General features: G+C 40.4%; 1 protein-coding gene across 2 annotated transcripts in view; it reads left to right on the plus strand.

Moving 5' to 3' along the window:
• The first annotated feature begins 3,114 nt into the window (after positions 1-3,114).
• LOC124266830 (low density lipoprotein receptor adapter protein 1-like) overlaps positions 3,115-23,012 on the plus strand; it is a 36,915-nt gene continuing 17,017 nt past the window's right edge. Inside the window, exons 1-9 of one of the 2 annotated variants that reach the window (XR_006895866.1) lie at positions 3,115-3,603; positions 5,722-5,885; positions 9,924-10,036; positions 11,772-11,886; positions 13,550-13,657; positions 15,737-15,833; positions 16,347-16,402; positions 17,027-17,073; positions 19,333-20,250. Coding sequence is in view for 1 of the 2 variants with exons in the window: in XM_046701632.1 (XP_046557588.1) it covers positions 3,540-3,603; positions 5,722-5,885; positions 9,924-10,036; positions 11,772-11,886; positions 13,550-13,657; positions 15,737-15,833; positions 16,347-16,402; positions 17,027-17,073; positions 19,333-19,486 (918 nt within the window). In the remaining variant the exon portion in view is untranslated. Of the gene's footprint in view, positions 3,604-5,721; positions 5,886-9,923; positions 10,037-11,771; positions 11,887-13,549; positions 13,658-15,736; positions 15,834-16,346; positions 16,403-17,026; positions 17,074-19,332; positions 22,481-23,012 lie in introns of those variants that run through there. The other variant, XM_046701632.1, reaches the window with a different exon arrangement.

The raw sequence follows: 23,012 nt of genomic DNA on the forward strand, positions 1-23,012 counted from the left end.
TGTGAGTGTGTTGTGTGAAAGTATATGCGTGTAAGTGTGTATGTTGTGTATGTATATGCGTGTGAGTGTGTGTTTTGTGTATGTATATGCGTGTGAGTGTGTATGTTGTGTATGTATATGCGTGTGTGTGTGTTGTGTATGTATATGCGTGTGAGTGTATGTTGTGCATTTATATGCGTGTGAGTGTGTATGTTGTGTATGTATATGCGTGTGAGTGTGTATGTATATGCGTGTGTGTGTATGTTGTGTATGTATGTGCGTGTGAGTGTGTATGTTGTGTATGTATATGCGTGTGAGTGTGTATGTTGTGTATGTATATGCGTGTGAGTGTGTATGTTGTGTATGTATATGCGTGTGAGTGTGTATGTTGTGTATGTATATGCGTGTGAGTGTGTATGTTGTATATGTATATGCGTGTGAGTGTGTATGTATATGCGTGTGAGTGTGTATGTTGTGTATGTATATGCGTGGGTATGTTGTGTATGCATATGCGAGTGAGTGTGTGTTTTGTGTATGTATTTGTGTGAGTGTATGTTGTGTATGTATATGCGTGTGTGTATGTTGTGTATGCGTGTGAGTGTGTATGTATATGCGTGTGAGTGTGTGTTGTGTATGTATATGCGTGTGTATGTTGTGTATGTATATGCGTGTGAGTATATATGTATGTGCGTGTGAGTGTGTATGTTGTATATGTATATGCGTGTGAGTGTATGTATATGCGTGTGAGTGTGTATGTTGTGTATGTATGTATGTATATGTGTATGTATATGCGTGGGTATGTTGTGTATGTATATGCGTGTGAGTGTGTATGTTGTGTATGTATATGCGTGTGAGTGTGTATGTATATGCGTGTGAGTGTGTATGTTGTGTATGTATATGCGTGGGTATGTTGTGTATGTATATGCGTGTGAGTGTGTATGTTGTGTATGTATATGCGTGTGAGTATGTATGTATATGCGTGTGAGTGTGTATGTTGTGTATGTATATGCGTGTGAGTGTGTGTGTTGTGTATGTATGTGCGTGTGTGTATGTGCGTGTCTGCCTGCCACTATGCGTGCGTTCATTCGTCCGTCCGTACATGCGTGCGTATGTATGTGCTGTTTGAACTTCAGATTGCTTCGTACCTAGGTTTGTTAAACCTTTTCATTCGTTTCATAAGTCAACGTAGCACTACGTTTGTCTTCGTAAGGACGTAGTACTTACAATCTCCTTAAAGCTACTATAACATTGCGTGATCTCTGGTTCAAGTAAAGGGTGTGTGTCGAGGCAGAGACCATTTCTCTGGTTGAGGGTCCATCTAATATTCTGCTGACATCGGCCAGAGTGACAGGAACGAGGGGCAGTAAGCGTGTGGGGGAATGTTGTTTTATGCCTCTGATCAACAAAACCACTGGTTGACAGGCTGCAAGAGAAACGAATCATGTCGTAAAATATTATGACATGACGACAGCATCAGCCAACAAAATATAGTTACGATATTCAATTTACAGGGTGCAGTTTTGACGTAGAGGGGTGATATGTGTGTGTGTGTGTGTGTGTGTGTGTGTGTGTGTGTGTGTGTGTGTGTGTGTGTGTGTGTGTGTGTGCGTGCGTGCGTGCGTGTGTGTGGAGGTGGTGGGGAGGGATATGGGTTTATGGTGTGGAGGGCTCAGTTAGGTTTCTGTTGTTGAGTGGTGACTTGGAATCGTGATGTGGAGCGGTGATATGGGTTCATGCTGTGGAAGGGTGATGTGGGTTTATTATATAGGGTGTGGATATGGGTTTATGATGTTATATGAGATTATGACGACATGACTGTGTAGGCATACTTAAGTTTTAAATATACCCTTTCTGCCTTCTAAATTCATCTATACACACAATTCCACTTTGTATATCCATTTACGCTGGATCCAAACTGCCGGTCAAAAGTACATGTATTAGTTTTGGAACGCCTCAGAGGCTAGCCCATGTTTGGGGTGCTGCATAAAACAAACACCAAACATCTTTATCCGAATTCATTGTATATCGGACCCGTGAAGATCCGGGTTAGAACTGGCAATCCATTCTTGTTGTAAAAGGCGACTAACGGAATCGGGTGGTGAGGCTCGCTGACTTGGTTGACACGTGTCATTGTATCCCAGTTGCGTAGATAGATGCTCATGATGTTGATCACAGGATTGTGTGGTCCAGACTCGATTATTTACTGGCCGCCGCCATATTGTTGGAATATTGCTGAGTTCATGACAACCATATTCACGACGACACTGTCACAGTTTAGACAAGTCACCAATTATAAATTCTAGACCGCCGTGATATTGCTGGAATATTTCTAAAAGCGGCGTAAAACTAAACTCACTCACTCCAGTCCTGCAGGGTTAGGACATTGAACTGTTGTATTCATAATCAGGTACTCAAACCATTTGATTGTTCCTAGGGTCTCGCCAATTGCGCAGATCGATGCTCATGATGTTGATCACTGGATTGTCTGGTCCAGACTCGATTATTTACAGATCGCCGCCATATAGCTATAATATTGCTGAGTGCGGCGTAAAACTAAACTCACACACTCTCTCGGATATTTCACATGTAGAGTCCAGTGGATTTTCACCCGAAGAGTACATTGCACATCTGCCTCTTTTTTGTTTTGTTTGTATTTTTGCCGTTTGGTCATGATTAAAATGACATATCGTCAACGTGAACGTTTTATTGACATTTTTCAGGAACATATGCAGGTAACATATTCTTACATAATGTATTATGACCAGATAAGTTTATTTTAGAGACAGTTTTACATCAATTACGTAAGGCGTGTATGGTATCATCGGAAGAAATGTACCTAAGTATTTTAAAGTGAATTATAATATATTCCATCATTTTCGGCACAAATGCAATAATATGCCAATATTTACACTTTTCAAATTAAATCACTGCAATTACTGTATACACAGGCAACACAGACAGGAACAATGATGTTTATGATGTTTATGCACACACGGCCTTAAAAAAGATTAGCTGACTATTAATGCTTGTACCGGAACTAATTGCTTTATCTGGTACAGTACAGTTTGGGGTGTGTGAAATAAGTGCGTTCAATTGAAAGTGCGTTTGGTCTTAAAGCAGTGATTAATCGTGATCAATTTGTCAGTGCAGGTTGCATAAAGAAGCTACGCTTTTAAATACTTATTTCTCAATACATATATTATTTTGTTTGTCTTTTCAAAGCATATACTGCACTAGAAACTGTCGGGCTGTCGAGATATACAGTGATTCATTCTCATGGCATTTGCGGTTGTCAATAAACACTTACGCAGAGTTACCTCCCCTAACTCTTTCATCGCGTGATGGACATGCCCGTGTGTGACTACCACCACCAGTATTCGATGATACATAATGGCAAAGAAGCCGTGTATTGAGGTCTGCGGAGTTTACTTACCTTCAGGGTGCTCGTAGATAGCTTTGAATAACATCTCTAAAGCAAGAATATTGTGTATGTGAGCTCGGAAGCTACACTGACACCAAGACATTGAAAGTTCCCTTCAGTACGCACTGCCTGTTTCAATATGGACGCATTTTTGAGGGCCGTTCGAAAGAGCCCGACAGTCTCAGGCAAATCAAGACATAAAAGTAAGTTAAGTTTGAATATGAATGACATATATCTCATCTTTAAACTTGACTTCGTATGTGGACTATTTGGATTGTTTTCAGAGAATCATCTCCAACCGGAATGCGGGTATAATCTCATTGTTTATGTCGTGTGGAAATGTCACCTATTTGGTATTCCATCAGCATGATCGGTACATACACACAGCAGTGGCCTAGACTGTTAAGAGTGGAATACTGACACGTAACATATTTTGTCCCATACATCACGACGATAATTATATTGTCTTAATCTCACTCGGGTTCAAAATTTACTTTCATGAATCCCTTTAAACCAGATGTAACCAATGTCATTTGAAGTCACACGATTTGACATGCTTACCCAGAGAGACCACTCCTCTAAAGTTTATCAGTGACGGCGGGATAAAAATAAAGAAGCATGTCACTCTCTAAATTCGGAAGGACTTCAACCCGAATCCCCCCTTAAATTTCATTCTGGTCAAATCATGTCACCTGAATATATATTACTCATCTGATAACAATGCGTTTTAACATGTTTCTTTCTTTAATTGTATCTTAACTTACTGAAAGACATATCCAACTTCTAAAATGCCACTCAAAGACATTTTTCCTCATTGCTAAAATGTAGGGGGGGGGACAAAGTGACATGCGGTTATGGGAGGGTAAATGTTTTCAGTTTTCAGACACCATTTTTCATCATTTCATGTGTTACAGCATTTTTTTATCTCTAAACATGCTAAAAGTTGCTCATTGAATTCAAATCATGCATAACATATTTATAGGGGATAGATCGTTGACCGTTCTAGAACATTGTTTGTAAACAATGTCCATAAGTACACGTTTCTGCTCCATTGACTACACTGCTGGTGTAGGCTTATCACATGGTGGACTTTTCCTGGTATGTAAACAATCTGCTCTTGTTCTGAAATAATAGCAAACAGGCCAAATTCTTTATGCTTTGTTTTTCCTCCCATGTTCTATGAGATAATAAATACTTCGACATAATACATTTATGCCGCTCTTAGCAATATTCCAGTAATATCATTGCGGATGTCACCAGAAATGGGGTTCACACATTTACCAACGTGGGGAATCAAATCTGGGTTTTTGGCATGACATTGACAAGCGAATACTTTAACGAGTAGAATGCCCAATCACCTCGATGATGGGAAGAGATAATATGGTTCGGGAACTGTGAGACAGACTAACAAACAGACGTCCTTAATCTTTAAGAGTGCCTGTGAGTCACTGAAGAGGAAGTAGAATTTGTTTTTTATAAGTTCAGTCAACAACCTAAGAATGCATTGTATGCTGATTTTTAAATTGTTATTATGTGTTTTGTGTTTATGATTTGCTTTAACTAAAAAAATTAATTTTGAAATAATGTACTGGAAGAATGTGACTGAGAGAGGTTTTAAACCGCTTTTAGGCCCAATAGTGTGATGTGATGTGTTTCCCTGTTAACTGACTGAACATAACCATGGTAACACAAGATTTCAGTTGTGATTACTGTTGTTGACAATACAAGCTTTTTAGGACATAGCAATCCAGAAGTAGAAAGAGGCATTAACAAAAATCTTCATACACCATACCTGTGAATTTGATAATTAATCCCATGTTTTAACTACAAGCCTAATCCATCTTCCAAAAGCAAGGGGTCAAGCCAAGGACATAAGACATCCTCCCTAGAAAAAGGGAGTTAACTCTCTACATAAGGCCTGTTTCCATCATTGGCAATATTACCAGTAGGCTGAAATTTTTCAGCATTATGTTTTGGCTGGATTAACAAGTCTAGTCACTCTGGGTAGCCTAATGGTTAAATCGTTGGCTCGTCACGCTGAAGACCCGGGTTCGAATCCCCACATGGGCACAATGTGTGAAGCCCATTTCTGGTGTCCCCCGCCGTGATGTTGCTGGAATATTGCTAAAAGCGGCGTAAAACCAAACTCAGTCAGTCAGTCTAGTCACTCTGTAGCATAACTCTGAAACTTCAAACTAGTTTCATGAGGGTGAAAACTGGATTTTTATAGTATGTTTCCTCCCTTGCCAAGGGAAGATGTTTTTTCTCTTGACCCGTGAACTATGTTGTGGTGTGTAATGTTCTGGTTGTTTCTGCTGCAGAGCTTGGCGAAGGATGGGGAGAGTCGGAGAACAATGAGGTTGTGGATCAGGGTGTGACGTTCTACATGAAGTACCTGGGCTCTATACTAGTGGAGGAACTGCCTGATGATGAGAGCTACGGAGATGGCATCAGTTCACGGGCTGTCCAAACTATTGTTGCTATGGTCAGTAGACTCTGTCCAAATCCTTGTTCCCTGTGTAGGTCATTGTTAGAATAGGGCTTGTAAAGTCTTACTTCCTGTACCAGTTCCGGTGACAAGCGTATATCCAAGAACCAGTTCTGGTTCCAAATTGCGTGACCGCCAAGTATGAGTTTACTAGACCGGACCAAGTGTACAACCATGCTTGGCTGTCACAGCTGTTGACAGTTGTAATAGGTGGCTAATTTGGGGGTGGTTAGTTCAGAAATTTGTTATTCCTGCGAGGATTATAGGTTCCTTACTGTCAACTGACAACAAGTGACATTTGTGGGAGACTAGGGGTTAAATATCAGGTAGATAAAAACTTTTTCCTGGTTGACTTCCAATTGTATTATAACCTATCAGTTTAAGGCAACCTAGTAGCATGTTGTTATTGTTTACTAGTGATATGATAATTAATTTCTAACCCTTATGGAGGTGACGATATCTTAGACAGTAGACATGATCTTTGATGATATCAATCATGTTGAGTGATCAGGGCTCCATATAGGGCCGTATCGGCGTATGTACGGATAAAAAATATGCACGATGCGGTAGGTAATAAATAAAAACGTAGCAGATACGCACCACAGCAATGGTCTACGGACTTAGAATCATTTACAGATGTACTTATCTGAAAAGTATTGTTTTATTGCATATTGACCTGTTTACACAACAGGTGCACATATGAAACGAAACACAAGATCACATACTCCATTTAAATTCCATTCAGTACTCTAAATGTACTTAAGTTTTTCCGGTACTCCTGATGTTGAAAAATTATCTGGAGCCCTGAGTGATGGTTAAAGATCATGAGCCATTGTTTGGTAGAGAATCCTGTTATCACGGTTATGTCAACAAGCCTATCAGGAAGATATGACTGTTACTGATATGGTATAAGGTGCGGACTTCCTTTAACTTGTTGATGGTTTTGTTGCATACAGTGTTTGTGTTGCATTGAAATTTGAAACAAAGGGCTTAGGCACTGGAGAAAGTTGGGGACATGTACAAAACGATGTAGCAGGGTTTTACATAGACTTCGAAAAATGAGAATCATGATGACTCACAATGAATGTTTTGGGGAATCATTTCTAAATTTCTGAGTCTTGAAAATATTTTGTCAATAAGATATTTCAATTATTATTTCTAAATGGAGCAAGGGCTGTGAAAGCACATTTTGTGAAATTGTCCTGCGTTGTAAGTAATCTGATGCAGTGCATCTGTACCTATATATATTTAACCCATGAAGATCCGGGTTAAAATTGATCTTCAGCAACCCATGCTTGTCGTAAGAAGCAAGTAACGGGATTGGGTGGTCAGGCTCGCTGACTTGGTTGACAGATGTCATCGTATCCCAATTGCATAGATCGATGCTCATGCTGTTGACCACTTTATTGTTTGGTCCAGACTCGATTATTTACAGACCTCCGTCATATAGCTGGAATATTGCTGAGTGCTGCATTAAACAACAGTCAAGCAAACAAACTAATTTATATTTAGTAATTAATTCATTCAAGGTACCCTCATATTTTGTCAGATGTGACTTGTATCAAAATATTTTGGGAGTATTTTGAAAAATTGTTAAGTCAAATATGCATGAATTACATGGATACAATGTAAGGTTGGACTGAGATGGTTTACAGTATTTGTTCTGCAGTTGAAACAAGTGTATTTCCATGTATATGTGGGGCGGTGGGGTAGCCTAGTGGTTAAAGCGTTGGCTCGTCATGCTGAAGACCCGGGTTCGAATCCCCACATGGGTACAATGTGTGAAGCCCATTTCTGGTGTCCCCGCCCGTGATATTGCTGGAATATTGCTAAAAGCAGCGTAAAACCAAACTCACTCAGTCAGTCCATGTTTATGCACCAGGCACCTGTTGTTGTCATTTTCTTGTCACAATTTGCCTGAAACACTGCTCAGCTGTAACTTGCTGTGCATGTACCCATACTTGCTTTCTCAAATATGCTTTGTATCCAATTAAAATATTACTGCACAAATTTGATTTAAATATATTCATGATATACCAATATGATTTTAAATATTTGCAAAACCTACCCTTGCTATGTGGATAAGGATAGAAATATTTGTGATTATGTTAGTACGTAGACAGCAAGGAAGACCTGTGTTGGTCATAACAGGATCCAACTTCTTTTGCTTATCATACATATGGTAGGAAGCAACAGTGTATAAGTTCTCTGGTAATTGTTTTGTCGGGAATATGGTACAGAAAGGAAACATAACAATTCACATACAAAAATAAAAACACTTAACATGTTCAGTGTTTGTGTCCGTTGAAATCAATAAACTAGAACAACGATGTTTACATGTAAACATGAAACATGTTTTTGCTTTAAATTTGCTGAATTTTAGTAATATTTAGTTGCTCTGATCCATCACCAAGTTTCAATTTTTTTAGCATTGAGTAAATACTTCAGGGTATCATGGGACCCTCTATTATCGCGGTAGTTAATGTTGTCTCCATCGGGATTAAGAACGGCTACTGACATTTAGCATGTTTTATATATTTTCAGTTGACTGATGTTTAATCTTCATTTCTGTCACAAATAATGTGACACATGGTCACAACTCGTTTAATACCATTGCGGCAATCCCGATTGTCTCGTTTGACCCGGAAATTGAAGCAACTCTCTATTATCGAGGTATTGCTATTGTCTTACTATGGCACACAGTACAAGCCGATGACACTGTGAAATGTTTACTAAGACAAGTAACGAATCTAAATAGTTTGATCATTAAAAAATATTTAGGAATTTCATTCACATTAGTAATATCATCATGTTTTTAACCCAAACATCAGAAACTTCTTTTCATCTGGATACACGGTAACAATAACGTTACAAAATATTGTTTTTCCGGCTTAAAACGTACCATACAAGTTGCTGCCGTGTGCAGAGTGAAGTTGCATAATACGTCACTTCCTGTTATATTTTTAGCACGGAAAATACGCAAATGACCTTATAGTTGTCGCAGGATTGCTCTTGATGAAGAAAGTTTTGATTCATGCTAGATGTAATGGCAGTAGGGGTCATACTAGTTTCAAAATGTTCTAGAACTTACTGAAAAGATGAATGCTTTAATATTTCTCCGATTACACATAACAATCAAATGAAATAGATGACTTTTTCAAGAGCGATGAATATATTTTACGTAATTTGCATATGTAAACAGCCGATGCAGGGCGTGGTGTTTCTGCTTTCCCGATGTTTTCGCGTGCCGCGATAATAGAGAATCCCAATATACATGATATTTACAAATTCGGTTTTACATAGTTTTCAATGAAATACCGTTACCAAGTAGTCTCCAAAAATATTGTGTCGTACAATTCTGTTTCTGCTTCTGACCTGGGTTAAAGCGTTTGCTCATCATGCCGAAGACCTGGGTTTGATTAACAACACAGGGAAAGAAACCTTTTTAAACTGTCCCACTAGACCACAGGACCATTGAGTGGACAATAATTAGTGGCCCTGTCTGTACTTCACTGGTCCAAAATAACATTCGTATACTTACTTAACTATTAATACAAAATTCACTGGCCACCAGGACCAGTGGAAACATTTAGTGGTCCTGGTGAATTTCTACTAGCCAGGGACCACAGGGCCAGCGTAAATTTCGAACTCTGCAACATGGGTACAATGTGTGACTGTGAAAACTGGTGGCGTAAAACCAAATTCACTCACTCACTCTGATCTATGGCCAACACAAGTATATTTAGTACAACTTATGTGCTTATCTAATGAAAATATTGTTATTTAGTACAACTGAACTTATCTGCATATCAGGTAAAAACATGGTTATCATTACTACTTCTTATTTAATACAGTTTATCAGGTAGGAACATAATTACCACTTATAGTTAAACGGTGAGATTGACTCACCAAGAACAAACACAGCAAAAATTGCAGTAAAATCAAAATCAATTATCTTACTTTACTCTCATGCCTCGACCTTCATCAAAACTCATACAAGATAGCATCACATTAATATCAGTGATTATCTTTCAGGCTAAGAGTGCTGGCAAGAAGCTGAAGAAAGTGTCTCTAACTGTCTCCCCTACAGGGATCCGAATGACCGACCTACTGACCAAAGAGGTCTCCATTGACATGTCTATATACAGGTCAGTTGGTCATGTTGGTTGACCGATGATGCCACATGGCTGTCACAGCTTGAACATTTCTAGTTCTTGAATGTAGTTGAAAGGGATTTAGAAATTGGACGAACATGAATACATGACAAGTTTTTATGGGCAACAACTTCTTTTTATTCTTTATACAGCTAATTCTTGCTCCTTCATCAAGATGAATACAAGATGAATTAGCAAGAATTAGCTCTGAAATGTTGTATAAAGAATAAAAAGAAGTTGTTAAAAACATGTCATGTATTAATGAATATTTCTAGTCTAGATTCACTACATAGTTGTGTTGACATTCATTGAAACTCAACAAGTGGGACAATTGTTGTCAAAAAATAGGTCAATGTGTGTTAAAAGCTAGGTCAGTGGGCGTGGCACTTCCTGGAACTGGCAGTAGCAGAATGAAGCCACATGGTGAAAGGGTTCCCAACATTGGCAAGGAATGGTAAAAAAACAATGCGAGGCTTTTGTTATGGAGTGCGTAATTCCATGAATGTGGCTGTTTACAAATCGGCATTGTAGAAATCTATACAGGGGCATGCAGCAGCATGTGGGTTGGGTTTCATGTGGAACATATTTGTCAGAATCTGGAATAACATTTGAAGATAGATCTGTTTATTCTTAGGTCATTGTGACATGCAACTGGGATAACGTGTGAGTGAGTGAGTTTAGCTTCGCAGTAAGACCTGGGCAGGATGGAAAATAATGCAGAGATGCAAACCCTTACGCTTTAGGGGTAATTATTATGATTTTGACCATTAAATTACGCCATTACACTGAATCTGCGAAAATTACGCTTTTCTGCTCGTTTTACGAAAATCAATAAAGTGGATAGATTTTCACAGGGAAGTGTTTCGAAACGCACAGGTGCAGGGATGCAGAAATGGCCTTGCACCGATAGGAATCGCTTACTCTTAGCATCGCACTCATTTCTATTAACTTGCAAGGAAAAGTATTTTGAGTCACATGACCAACAATTTTCGATGTATGGAGCTTCATTGTGATTGGTCACATGTGTTTCTGCCCAGAATCTTCCTTTCGTGAAACCGTGTACCATGTTGAAGCGATCGGCAGACACGTATTACACTTTTTAGGTCCAAATTACACTTTCTGACCTCTAGTATTACACTTGGGCCAAAAATAGGGTTGGCATCTCTGAATAATGTGGTTCAGGAACTGTGGGACAGACTACTTGTCTGACTAACTTCCTTGTTGAACAGTCACCATAAAAACAATGATATATGTCCTGTGACAATCACGGGTTAGAACTGGACCCTGGTAGCCTATACTGGTCAAAGTACAGGTTGGGTAGCCTTGTGGTTAAAGGGCCAAATACCCAGGTTCGATTCCCCACTTGGGTGCTCTGTGTGAAGCCCATTTCTGGTATCCCCTGCTGTGATATTGCTGGAACATTGCTAAAGACGGTGTAAAACCCAATTCACTAGCTCACGATACTGATCAAGTAAGTGATGAAATGATCACAGGGAATGTCGCTGAGTGAGGCTTAAACACATGGATTTGATTAACATTTGTTCTGCCTCAATGTCGCAAATATATTTCAAAAGTAAAGTGTGTATGTTTTTGTTTTTATCATCATGATCAATATTGGTATTTGCCCAGCATTTGAGAGAAGTGTTGTTGCTACTGCACTTGTTTGATCATGTCAACAGCTGTGGTTTGTTGATGGTGAGTGTATCTCACCTGCTTCGGTTTGTTGTAGAATCTCCTTCTGCACAGCTGACAAAAACCATGAGAAGGTGTTTGCTTTCATCGCCAGGAACTCCATCAATGAGACAATGGAATGCCATGCTTATTTCTGCGCCAAAAGGAAATTGGTAAGGAGAGTGCAAATGTGCCTAATATAACAGTGTGGTCCTGTGGTCCCTGGCATGTAAAAATTCATCAGGACCACTAAATGATAAGTTTGCAGGGGTCCTAGTGGCCAGTGAATTTTGTATTGATAGTTAAATAAACCTTATTTTGGACCAGTGAAGTACAGACAGGACCACTAATTATTGTCCAATCACTGGTCCTGTGGTCTAGTGGGAAATTTTGAAAGGTTTCTTTCCCTGAATATATGTTGTATCCAAGTTGCATCTGATTGTTATTCTCACGTGCAACCATGATGTTTTATCAGGTTGGTCCATTTGTTCTTTCTGGATCGGGGCGGTGGGGTAGCCTAGTGGTTAAAGCGTTGGCTCGTCACGCCGAAGACCCGGGTTCGAATCCCCACCTGGGTACAATGTGTGAAGCCCATTTCTGGTGTCCCCCGCCGCGATGTTGCTGGAATATTGCTGAAAGCGGCGTAAAACCAAACTCAGTCAGTCAGTCAGTCTTTCTGGATCGTTCCAGGAAATGTATACCCCAACGTGGGATGTGTAGTTTTATTGATTATACACAAGAAAATATCATTGTAATAGGTGTTTGATTCATATATGTCAATCATTTTTAAAGTTATGTTCGCCTATATATTTGTACCATGGTTACCATGGTAACTGTAAAAAATCTATTCTTCTCTTCTTTATTTACTTGTTGGTGTCATCTACCACAGTGTTGTGGTATCATTTTGTGTTGTGTTTCCAAAGTCTGGTATTAAACAGATCTTATTTGCATTAAAACACTGAAAAAGTGCTGCCTAATCAATTTCATACACACATGTATTTACACAGGATTTTTCCCTTACTGTTGTCAGGTAACAATGTGCTGTAATCAATAATTATGGGATTGCATAAGGTACATTTCAAAAACTGAATCAGATTTTCCAGAATCAATCTTGCTGGGCTGAATGCATTCATATTGGCTGTGGTGTGAAGTGAATAGAGTGTTTGAAATATCAGTGTTATGGTATAAAGCATTGCATGCATTTTCAAGACAAAAAGTAACTATTTTGATTCTGAGTGGTAGTACATGTTAGACTGTGGATTTTAATCATTCGGTTATCGCTGGATGGAGTTAAGTTCATGGATCTACTTCGTATATGATGCAAAACAAGAATGTGTTTATCTGTTAAGGAATCACTTTGCATGCTTGAATCAATAATTACTAGATTTTTCATCCTGAGCCCATTTCACTATCAAACACAAGCATTGCACATATGGAGTTGTCCCATATTGTCCTGTTGTAACCCAAGCAGATTCTTATTCTAGAGAGTAGGTGGACTATAAAAAGGGAATCAAAATTCTGAAGGATGAATGGATGGTCTTTGTCTCTTACACCACCACCACAAATAATTGTGTCCCTTAATCATACTCGTCATGCCAATGACCAGGGTTCAATTCCCCACATGGGTACAAAACAATGTGTGTAGCCGATTTCTGGTGTCCCCCATCGTGATATTGTTGGAATGCTGCTAAAAGCAGCGTAAAACTAAATTCACTCACTGTCTATCTAGGGGCGCTTTACAAATTTTTCCTGACGTTTGTCAGCTGCATTTATCGGAGTAATCATACTGTATTTTAAAGACCATCCATATTCAGTCCCAATTTCCTATGTGTTTAGGCACAGGCGGTCACTCTGACAGTGTCGCAGGCCTTCGGTCTGGCCCAGGATAAGTGGGAGAACAAGCAGAATACGAAGACCCAGAAGGATATAGCCAACCACCAGAAGGTATGTGCAGCACCTTTACTCAAGGATAACTCTGGCTGGGATACCAGGGTGCCGATCCACAAAGTGTGTGTAGCACTATGATGTAACTCTAAACTTTATCATAGACTTGTGGGGCAGTACGGCAGCCTACTGGTTAATAGTGCTGGTATTTGCATACAACTTGCGATACGATACATCACGATCTATTGACAAAGTATCGTGCACTGAAGCTGCGATACGATACGAATCTCGATATAAGGTTGACGATACAATACGTATCACGATACTAAAATATTTAATTCTAACACCTACTATAAAACACCTGAATGTCAAAACAAAACCATTTTAAAGTATTTCGTCAAATTCCGCCAGTGTTTTTTTTTCAATGTTCATTCGGAAACGAGATAATTAAGTTTATACACGGACTTTGTGAATGATAATAACATGTGAGCGCTATGTCGGACACAGTTCTTGACGCAAGAATTTCTGAGAAAACGTTTACTTATGAAGGGAAAATAAGTACCGGGTAAGCAAATGTTTAATCATCAAACAAAAGTGAGTCTTTTTTCTTGACAGATATCGCGATTCGGCAATATTCAAAGTTAAACATCGATGTATCGTTGCCCATTTGAAGTATCGTATCGGGATATACGACAGTGTAAAACTTTGTATCGATTCACTGTATCGGCGGCCCATGGATCTATGTATCGATGCCTATCGATGAATCGCCACACCACTAGTGGTTAAAGCGTTCGCTCTTTACGCCGAAGACCTGGGTTTGATTCCCCACATGAGTACAATGTGTGAAGCCCATTTCTGGTGTCCCCCGCCATGATATTGCTGAAATATTGCTAAAGGGGCATATTCCTAAACTAACCATCACTCACTATCATAGACTTACGAATGGCGTAGTGCTATGAACTTCTATGGCTAGGGTTAGAAAAGGTCCCCAGCTACCAATACTGGTCCACCTGTGAATATCTGGGTTAGAATTGATCTTCGGTAACCCATGCTTGTCATAAGAGGCGACTAACGGGCTCGGGTGGTCAGACTTGCAGACTTGGTTGACACATGTCATCGTATCCCAATTTTCTAGATTGATGCTCATGCTGTTGATCACTGGATTGTCTGGTTCAGACTCGATTATTTACAGACCGCCGCCATATAGCTGGAATATTGCTGAGTGCCGTGTTAAACAACAAACAAACTAGTCAATGCTGGTTATAGACGGTGACTGAAAAATAGTCTGACTGGAAAATTGTCTTGTCAGGTTCAGTGACCTGGTGGTGCCATCATACCCCAACAGCATATCATTGGTAACAAATATGTCACTTGATTGTCTGGTCCAGCCTTCATTGGACTATTAATAAGTGCAACTTTGAACCTGGTGAACTTTAAATACTGAGGTTTGTGTCTTTGAACGGCATTTAGAAGTGACACACATGAAGGCGGATATCTTTGGATGTCAACTTCTTTATTTTGAGGGACATGACGTTTTGCTTATTCTCACTCATCAGGTGACATGTTATTTGAGAAACACTGAGATTTGTGTTGATAATCTTGTTGCAATGTTGTCACTGTAAGTTATATATGGTTTCATACATTGTTGTCGAAAGTGCGACAATATAACCGGTTTACCGGTATTTACCGTTCAGACATGAAAATAATACGTATTGCGATACGCTGATCCCAAAACCGGTATTTTGTATTGCGTTCGGAAAACCTCCTAACACTCAGAAATCTTCAGATATTACCTTGTTTTATTTGTGCCAAACATTATTTACATTTTTATTTGTCATGAATTTAGTTAAATTTAATCGAGCATAGCTATTTTGTTGTTTTTGCTTCATGAATCAAGCATTAACATGATTATAAGTAGTTTTTTGTTTAAAATACTTCTTGCAATATATTGCAATACATATCACAATACATGCTTTCGCATTGCAATATATTGCAATATGAAAATTCTCTGCAATACCCACCCCTAGTGGAAAGAAATACAACCAGGTTCTTATCTTTAGAACTCCATAGATAAACTGGCGTAACACTAAACTCACTCACTCACTCACTCCATAGATAAACATGCCAATCTTGTTTCAGATAACGAAACAGGATAATTTTACGAGGAGTCACGATGTCATAAAGCCGCTGGCAGGTCACACCGGGTCAACAGCTGCAAACTACGACCCTTTCCTAGGTTAGACTCTAAACCACAGGTTCTATTGTTTTATTTGAAGGGCTTGAAGTCAGCAATAGATAACATGTTTGCTTGTCCGAGATTTCGAAAAGCACAAGACAAGTGATATTTCCATCTGAACTACATGTACTACTTTTAAGCTTAGATCGCCTGGCTTGCTAACGTATCTGTCATGTCTTTAGTAGATATTTTTAGTCAACTATACATGTATAGAAAAAAGAAAATATTTTCTAATTTTCTCTTTCATGGTTATTTTACATCTTCTTATGAAGTAACTAGAAGACACTTCTCATTAAATCCATGATTGGTATATTATACTTTACTGTACTTCAAAACTGAACATTTTGAAATGGTTGCAAAATAAGTTTGGACAAAAAGCAAAGAAAAAGTTGAGTTCAGTGTATTTGTGATCAGTGATGATGTAAGGAGAATTATTGGTTGGAAATTGGTGTTGTGGTAAGTCTGAGAATCACTGTTGTATCCCGTAGCTTTAGTTTGTGCTATATGTTTCAGCGATCCCCGGCCCACCCCAGGTCCAGACACCAGGCAATACCAACAAGCGACAGTGGGTAAGTACACTGCTTTATGGAATCACCAAAATATTGTGTCCTTCACAATGTGTGTAAAGATCCAGGTTAGAATTAGGGGTCTTTAGTAACCCATGCTTGTCGAAAGAGGCGATCGGGATCGGGTGGTCAGGCTCGCTGACTTGGTTGACACATGTCATCATATCCCAGGTGCATAGATTGATGCTCATGCTGTTGATCAATGGATTGTCTGGTCCAGACTTGATTATTTACAGACTGCTGCCATATAGCTGGAATATTGCTGAGTGTTGCGTAAAACTAAACTCACTCAGTCACTCACCATGTGTGCTATCCCTACTTTTCACAACTCTGTCGCTGAACATCTTCAATGAGATGTGTTTACCAGTGTTAAGTACTCATTCTTTCCCACCCTTGAGTTTTAATGCAGTTAGGTAGTATTGTTTTATGTCACTTTTAACACTTGTCCAGCAACATCAATGCAGACTACACCAGTGAAAGGCTCCCACATCAAACCCTAGTTTCAATGTGACAAGCGAATGTTTTAACCACTAGGCTTCACAACCCCTTTCCTCTTTTAATGCAGTGACACATTTATTTCTGTTAAAACATATTCCCTTTTTCAAGTGTATATGTTTTGTCTTTCAGCAAGAATTTGGTGATAGAGAGGAAGACTTGGAGGATGATTTCTCCAGGTGAGTAGGGCAGGACTTGATCAGTCAGTGATGTCTGTCAGTTCAACGTTATGTATCGTAGGTATATCTGATGTCCTGATGGCTGTTGTTTCAAATGTTGAAAGATGAAGACAGTCTGACACTTATCCAGGAGAAGATATGAGACCATCTGTGACCCAGGCAGGGGTAGAGGGAGACCATCTGTGACCTAGGCAGGGATAGATGGAGACCATCTGTGATCTAGGCAGGGGTAGATGGAGACCATCTGTGATCTAGGCAGGGGTAGAGGGAGACAATCTGTGACCTAGGCAGGGGTAGAGGGAGACAGTCTGTGACCTAGGCAGGGGTAGACGGAGACAATCTGTGACATAGGCAGGGGTAGATGGAGACAATCTGTGACCCTAGGCAGGGGTAGATGGAGACCATCTGTGACCTAGGCAGGGGTAGAGGGAGACAATCCAGACCTAGGCAGGGGTAGAGGGAGACAGTCTGTGACCTAGGCAGGGGTAGACGGAGACAATCTGTGACATAGGCAGGGGTAGATGGAGACAATCTGTGACCTAGGCAGGGGTAGAGGGAGACAATCTGTGACCTAGGCAGGGGTAGAGGGAGACAGTCTGTGACCTAGGCAGGGGTAGATGGAGACAATCTGTGACCTAGGCAGGGGTAGAGGGAGACAATCTGTGACCTAGGCAGGGGTAGAGGGAGACAACCCAGACCCAGGGGGTAGATGGAGACAAAAGGCAGGGGTAGATGGAGACAATCTGTGACCCAGGCAGGGGTAGATGGAGACCATCTGTGACCCTAGGCAGGGGTAGATGGAGACAATCTGTGACCTAGGCAGGGGTAGATGGAGACAATCTGTGACCTAGGCAGGGGTAGAGGGAGACAATCTGTGACCTAGGCAGGGGTAGAGGGAGACAATCTGTGACCCAGGCAGGGGTAGATGGAGACAAAAGGCAGGGGTAGATGGAGACCATCTGTGACCTAGGCAGGGGTAGATGGAGACAGTCTGTGACCTAGGCAGGGGTAGATGGAGACAATCTGTGACCTAGGCAGGGGTAGAGGGAGACAATCTGTAACCTAGGCAGGGGTAGAGGGAGACAATCTGTGACCCAGGCAGGGGTAGATGGAGACAAAAGGCAGGGGTAGATGGAGACAATCTGTGACCCAGGCAGGGGTAGATGGAGACAGTCTGTGACCCAGGCAGGGGTAGATGGAGACCATCTGTGACCTAGGCAGGGGTAGATGGAGACAGTCTGTGACCTAGGCAGGGGTAGATGGAGACAATCTGTGACCTAGGCAGGGGTAGAGGGAGACAAGTGACCCTAGGCAGGGGGTAGAGGGAGACAATCTGTGACCCAGGCAGGGGTAGATGGAGACAAAAGGCAGGGGTAGATGGAGACAATCTGTGACCCAGGCAGGGGTAGATGGAGACCATCTGTGACCTAGGCAGGGGTAGATGGAGACCATCTGTGACCTAGGCAGGGGTAGATGGAGACCATCTGTGACCCAGGCAGGGGTAGATGGAGACAATCTGTGACCTAGGCAGGGGTAGATGGAGACAATCTGTGACCCAGGCAGATGTAGATGGAGACAATCTGTGACCTAGGCAGGGGTAGATGGAGACCATCTGTGACCTAGGCAGGGGTAGATGGAGAACATCTGTGACCTAGGCAGAGGTAGATGGAGACCATCTGTGATCTAGGCAGAGGAAGAGGGAGACAGTCTGTGACCTAGGCAGGGATAGAGGGAGACAGTCTGTGACCTAGGCAGGGGTAGAGGGAGACAGTCTGTGACCCAGGCAGGGGTAGAGGGAGACCATCTGTGACCTAGGCAGGGGTAGATGGAGAACATCTGTGACCTAGGCAGAGGTAGATGGAGACCATCTGTGATCTAGGCAGAGGAAGAGGGAGACAGTCTGTGACCTAGGCAGGGGATAGAGGGAGACAGTCTGTGACCTAGGCAGGGGTAGAGGGAGACAGTCTGTGACCTACCCACAGGTAGATGTAGTGTAAAGGTAAGATAAAGCAGAGTTAATAGTTGCTGTTTTTCCTGTCTTTTACGGTAAACTACAGTTGATACGAACTCACAAGATCGCTGATTGTATCTCATTATCACCGAAGTTCCTTATAATTAAACAGCAAATAGACAGGACTGCCAAAGCAGTGTGTTATATATGTCAGTTTGCCAGATCATGTTTAATGAAAACATAATTCACATGCATATTGATATGGATAAAATAATGTTGATTACAACCTGCAACCTTTGGTGTTCCAGACTTGCCCAGAACAGAGGTCGACGCCTGCATTCTTTCAGCACCGACCTCTGCAAGGAAGATGTAGATGAGAGCGTCCAGCAGTATATGGACGGACAGAGGTGCTTCGAAGAATTCTCACGACAAAAATCTATTGAAGATTTGCTGAATTTATGACAAGGACGGGGACCGTAGTTAGTTTGAGTCAGTTTTTGCAGTTTTTTAAATTGTGACAAATCTTTACTAAATCACATTTAAATGACTTTTCCTGTTAGTCTTTCCTGTACATAATATCAAGTTCACAAGTAATTGTCAGAAATTTAAATCCATCTCTGGCTGTCATTTGTAAGAGACACATGGAAGTGGACATGCAGGATGTCCTTGTCTAAAGTGTTTGTACTTAAGTTGCCATAGCAACAGCTGTCTAGATGTTTAATTGACATCCTGTTTTTTGACAGAAGGATACACACAGTGGCAACAGGCATTTACAATGGGGTCTAGAGTGTGTGTTTATATATAATGTTTCACTTATGATGTCGGTTGGTGACAGCTTGGCAGTTGTATCCTTTCAAGGTGCAAGAAATTCTCTGTATTCAGAAACCTACACTTCCCTTAAGGTCAGATTTCCCGAGAGTATAATACAGGAACGACAATGGTAGTTCGATGACATCACTGCAGTCCGAGAGTTTCAAAGCAAATCTCTACATGTGTCTATGTAAGTTGACTGATTTTCATTAGAACTGTGCGGGGTGGTGGGGTAGCCAAGTGGTTTAAGCATTCACTCATCACATCCAAGACCCGGGTTTGATTCCCAACATGGGTACAATGTGTGAAGCCCATTTCTGGTGTCCCCTGCCGTGATATTGCTGGCATATTGCTAAAAGCGCAGTAAAACCAAACTCACATATTCGAAACTGCTGACCAGTCCTATATTAAACATAGTGTTGTAAGACCATTTTGTTTTCAACAATAACAATGTATTTTTCTATTCAGAAGTAACAAATTATTGTAATAATGAAAACATCAGAGGATTTGGAATTTTCATGTGGGTTTGGAAAGGCTGATGTGCTTGTCAGATAATACACTGGTATTGCCATGTGTCATTTTAGACTTCCTACCCTGTACGATCAGACAATCTGAAAACCATTAAGAATTGAAAAAATGTTTATCACTGTCCTGCATATTTCAATCATACCATATTTCATGGCGATAGAAAATCCCATAGGTATGAGTTCTGTCAGTGTTGGAATTGTCTGGATGGCAGATGTTGCATTTTTAAGCTCACCCATATTTTGTCAAATCTCCAATGACGTCCAACTACCTACTACTGCTTTCAGTAGGATAAGTTACCTTGTTTTCTGTGTAGACATTCAGCCTCCCATTCTGTAGGTTCAAATCCCAGACCCAGGAGATTAGGATCCTTGGTTACCACAATATTGGGTTTGTTGGTTCCAGCAGAATGGTAAGCAGAATGGTAAACAACCATGTACGGGCTGTTTACCAAACAACCTAAGGTTGTACCAAACAACCTTAGCGCTAAGACTACCTTAAGTCTATGTTAAGGTATAGGACTTATGGTCACCTTAGAGCTAAGTTCGCTTTGTACAACAGCACCCTTGTTTCTCACCCACATGTAGCAGACATGCCTTGAAATATTGCTCGAAATTCAACTCTTTCACTAACTTTCAGAGACAAGTTAACTAAATGTCGACTCATGTAACAGAGGGATGAGTGAATGCATGAATGTATGCAGCTTCATACATGGTGGACACCCATAGTAGCCTTTGCATATTCTGTCTATTAAGGAATCAAATTTTGGCGATAGTAGCGTTGAAGCAGAGCTGTAACTACTTCATTACAACACCTCCCATGAACCAGTAGGAAAGGGTTTTAGTTCACTGAAAAAAACCCACCATTTCCAAAGCTTCTCACAGGCATTCATTTAAGGGCAGGGGCAGTGGGGTAGCCTAGTGGTTAAAGCTTTTGCTCGTTGTCCTGAAGACCTGGATTCAGTTCCCCATGGATACTGTGTGTGAAGCCCATTTTTGATGCCCCCTGCTGTGATACTGCTGGAATATTGCTAAAGGCAGAGTAAAACTAAATTCACTTATTTAAGGGTAGATCTGTTTAATATTACTAAAGTTACATGCTTTAATGAAGGGACAATACTGAATAGGAGATGACAGTTTTCTTCAACATGTTCAATTTACACCTTTGCATTTTTAACTGAAGTCACTCGTGTTTGTACAGTCATATATTCGAAGTGTATATTTTGAGTTGATTTCATGACCTCTTGCATGTTTCAAGCATATTTTGTCAATTGAGAATTAACCATACAAGTCTTTATTATGTTATTTATTTCATCACTGTCCACATACTGATTCTGCATGTAATTATAGAATAGGGCAGCCTTGTTATTTAATTAGAATTTGCATGCAATTTATTGGATTGCACGTTTGACATATTACATTTATAACGTTCTTCGTGGAGTGCTTGGCAGGTTGATCTTGTCAGAATCAGCTTTAGTAAGTACTGTTCATAATTATTTGGTTTATTGTTTATTGTTAAAATTCAGTCTTGATGAATTCAAATTGTTTCTTTCAATGTCATACCTCACTGCATGATCATCTCACTAACTGACTCAGCAAGTCGCTTCACATGACATTTCTTATCAGCCAATCTGCATCAAGGCTCCATGATCCTTGGTATGAGTTAGCATAGCGCTCTTATCAGAATTTGATACACTCGTTGTCTCTGAGCACCAAGCACCGCTGTATACTACAATAATCAAGTTTTTGGGGAATATTTGTGTTGTGTGTGGATTTTAATTTTATTTTAAAGGTATGCATTAGGATAGTGACATCTTAAAGAGTAATGTTGGTTTTATGTCTGATACAGCTGTGTCTAATACAACTGTAAATATCTGATACAGCTATGGATGTCTAATACAGTTGTAAATCTTGAATACAGTTGGGTCTGATACAGCTGTAAATGTGGGATACAGCTTCGGTTGCATTTCGTTATCTGTAATATTCCCATCCTCGATAATCTCCAGGGTATATGTTACGATAAATCTCCACTATACCCTGGATGCATCTAAGGCTCGACCTGATGATTTTATTACCTCCCTTGGCTGGCTTTTTATCCAATCAGGTGTCTAAGCTGGAAAGTTGAGCATACCAATCACAACTCACTTTCGCTTCTTAAATTATCAAACCAATTAAACTTTGCAACGCAATTGTTGCAGAGGTACTCTGAAAGAGGTAGAAGGAGTTCTTGCATATATATTTTTAAGTTTCAGACCTGTCAATTTGTCTGTATGATTTCCCCAAAAATCTGAGTTGCACTGCGAACAAACCTTCGCAGCTGCCTCCGCTATCTTTGTTGACACTGGCAAGCTCATTTGTAATGGCGGCTTAGCTGACTGGCTACTGTGAGAATGCGGAGCTAGCAAAGGGAGGTAATAAAATTATCGTAGAAGTCACTTTGATCACACCACTGACAATGTGAACTGTTTAGATTGAGATATGCAGCAGCACTGCTGACTGACGCACTGTTGGAAGTTTGTATCTGTTTGCACTAGCACAGTTATCGTTGTTTCACTTATTAAACACGATTTGGCATTGCATTATTAAAGTATTAGGGACCGGTCCTTATTGGACGGGGTGGAGCTGTAGGAATCAGATTAGGGTCACCAAAAGCA

The sequence above is a fragment of the Haliotis rubra genome, unplaced genomic scaffold, assembly GCF_003918875.1.
Source record: "Haliotis rubra isolate DU_JTF1 unplaced genomic scaffold, ASM391887v1 Scf1280, whole genome shotgun sequence".
Lineage (NCBI taxonomy): Eukaryota > Metazoa > Mollusca > Gastropoda > Lepetellida > Haliotidae > Haliotis > Haliotis rubra.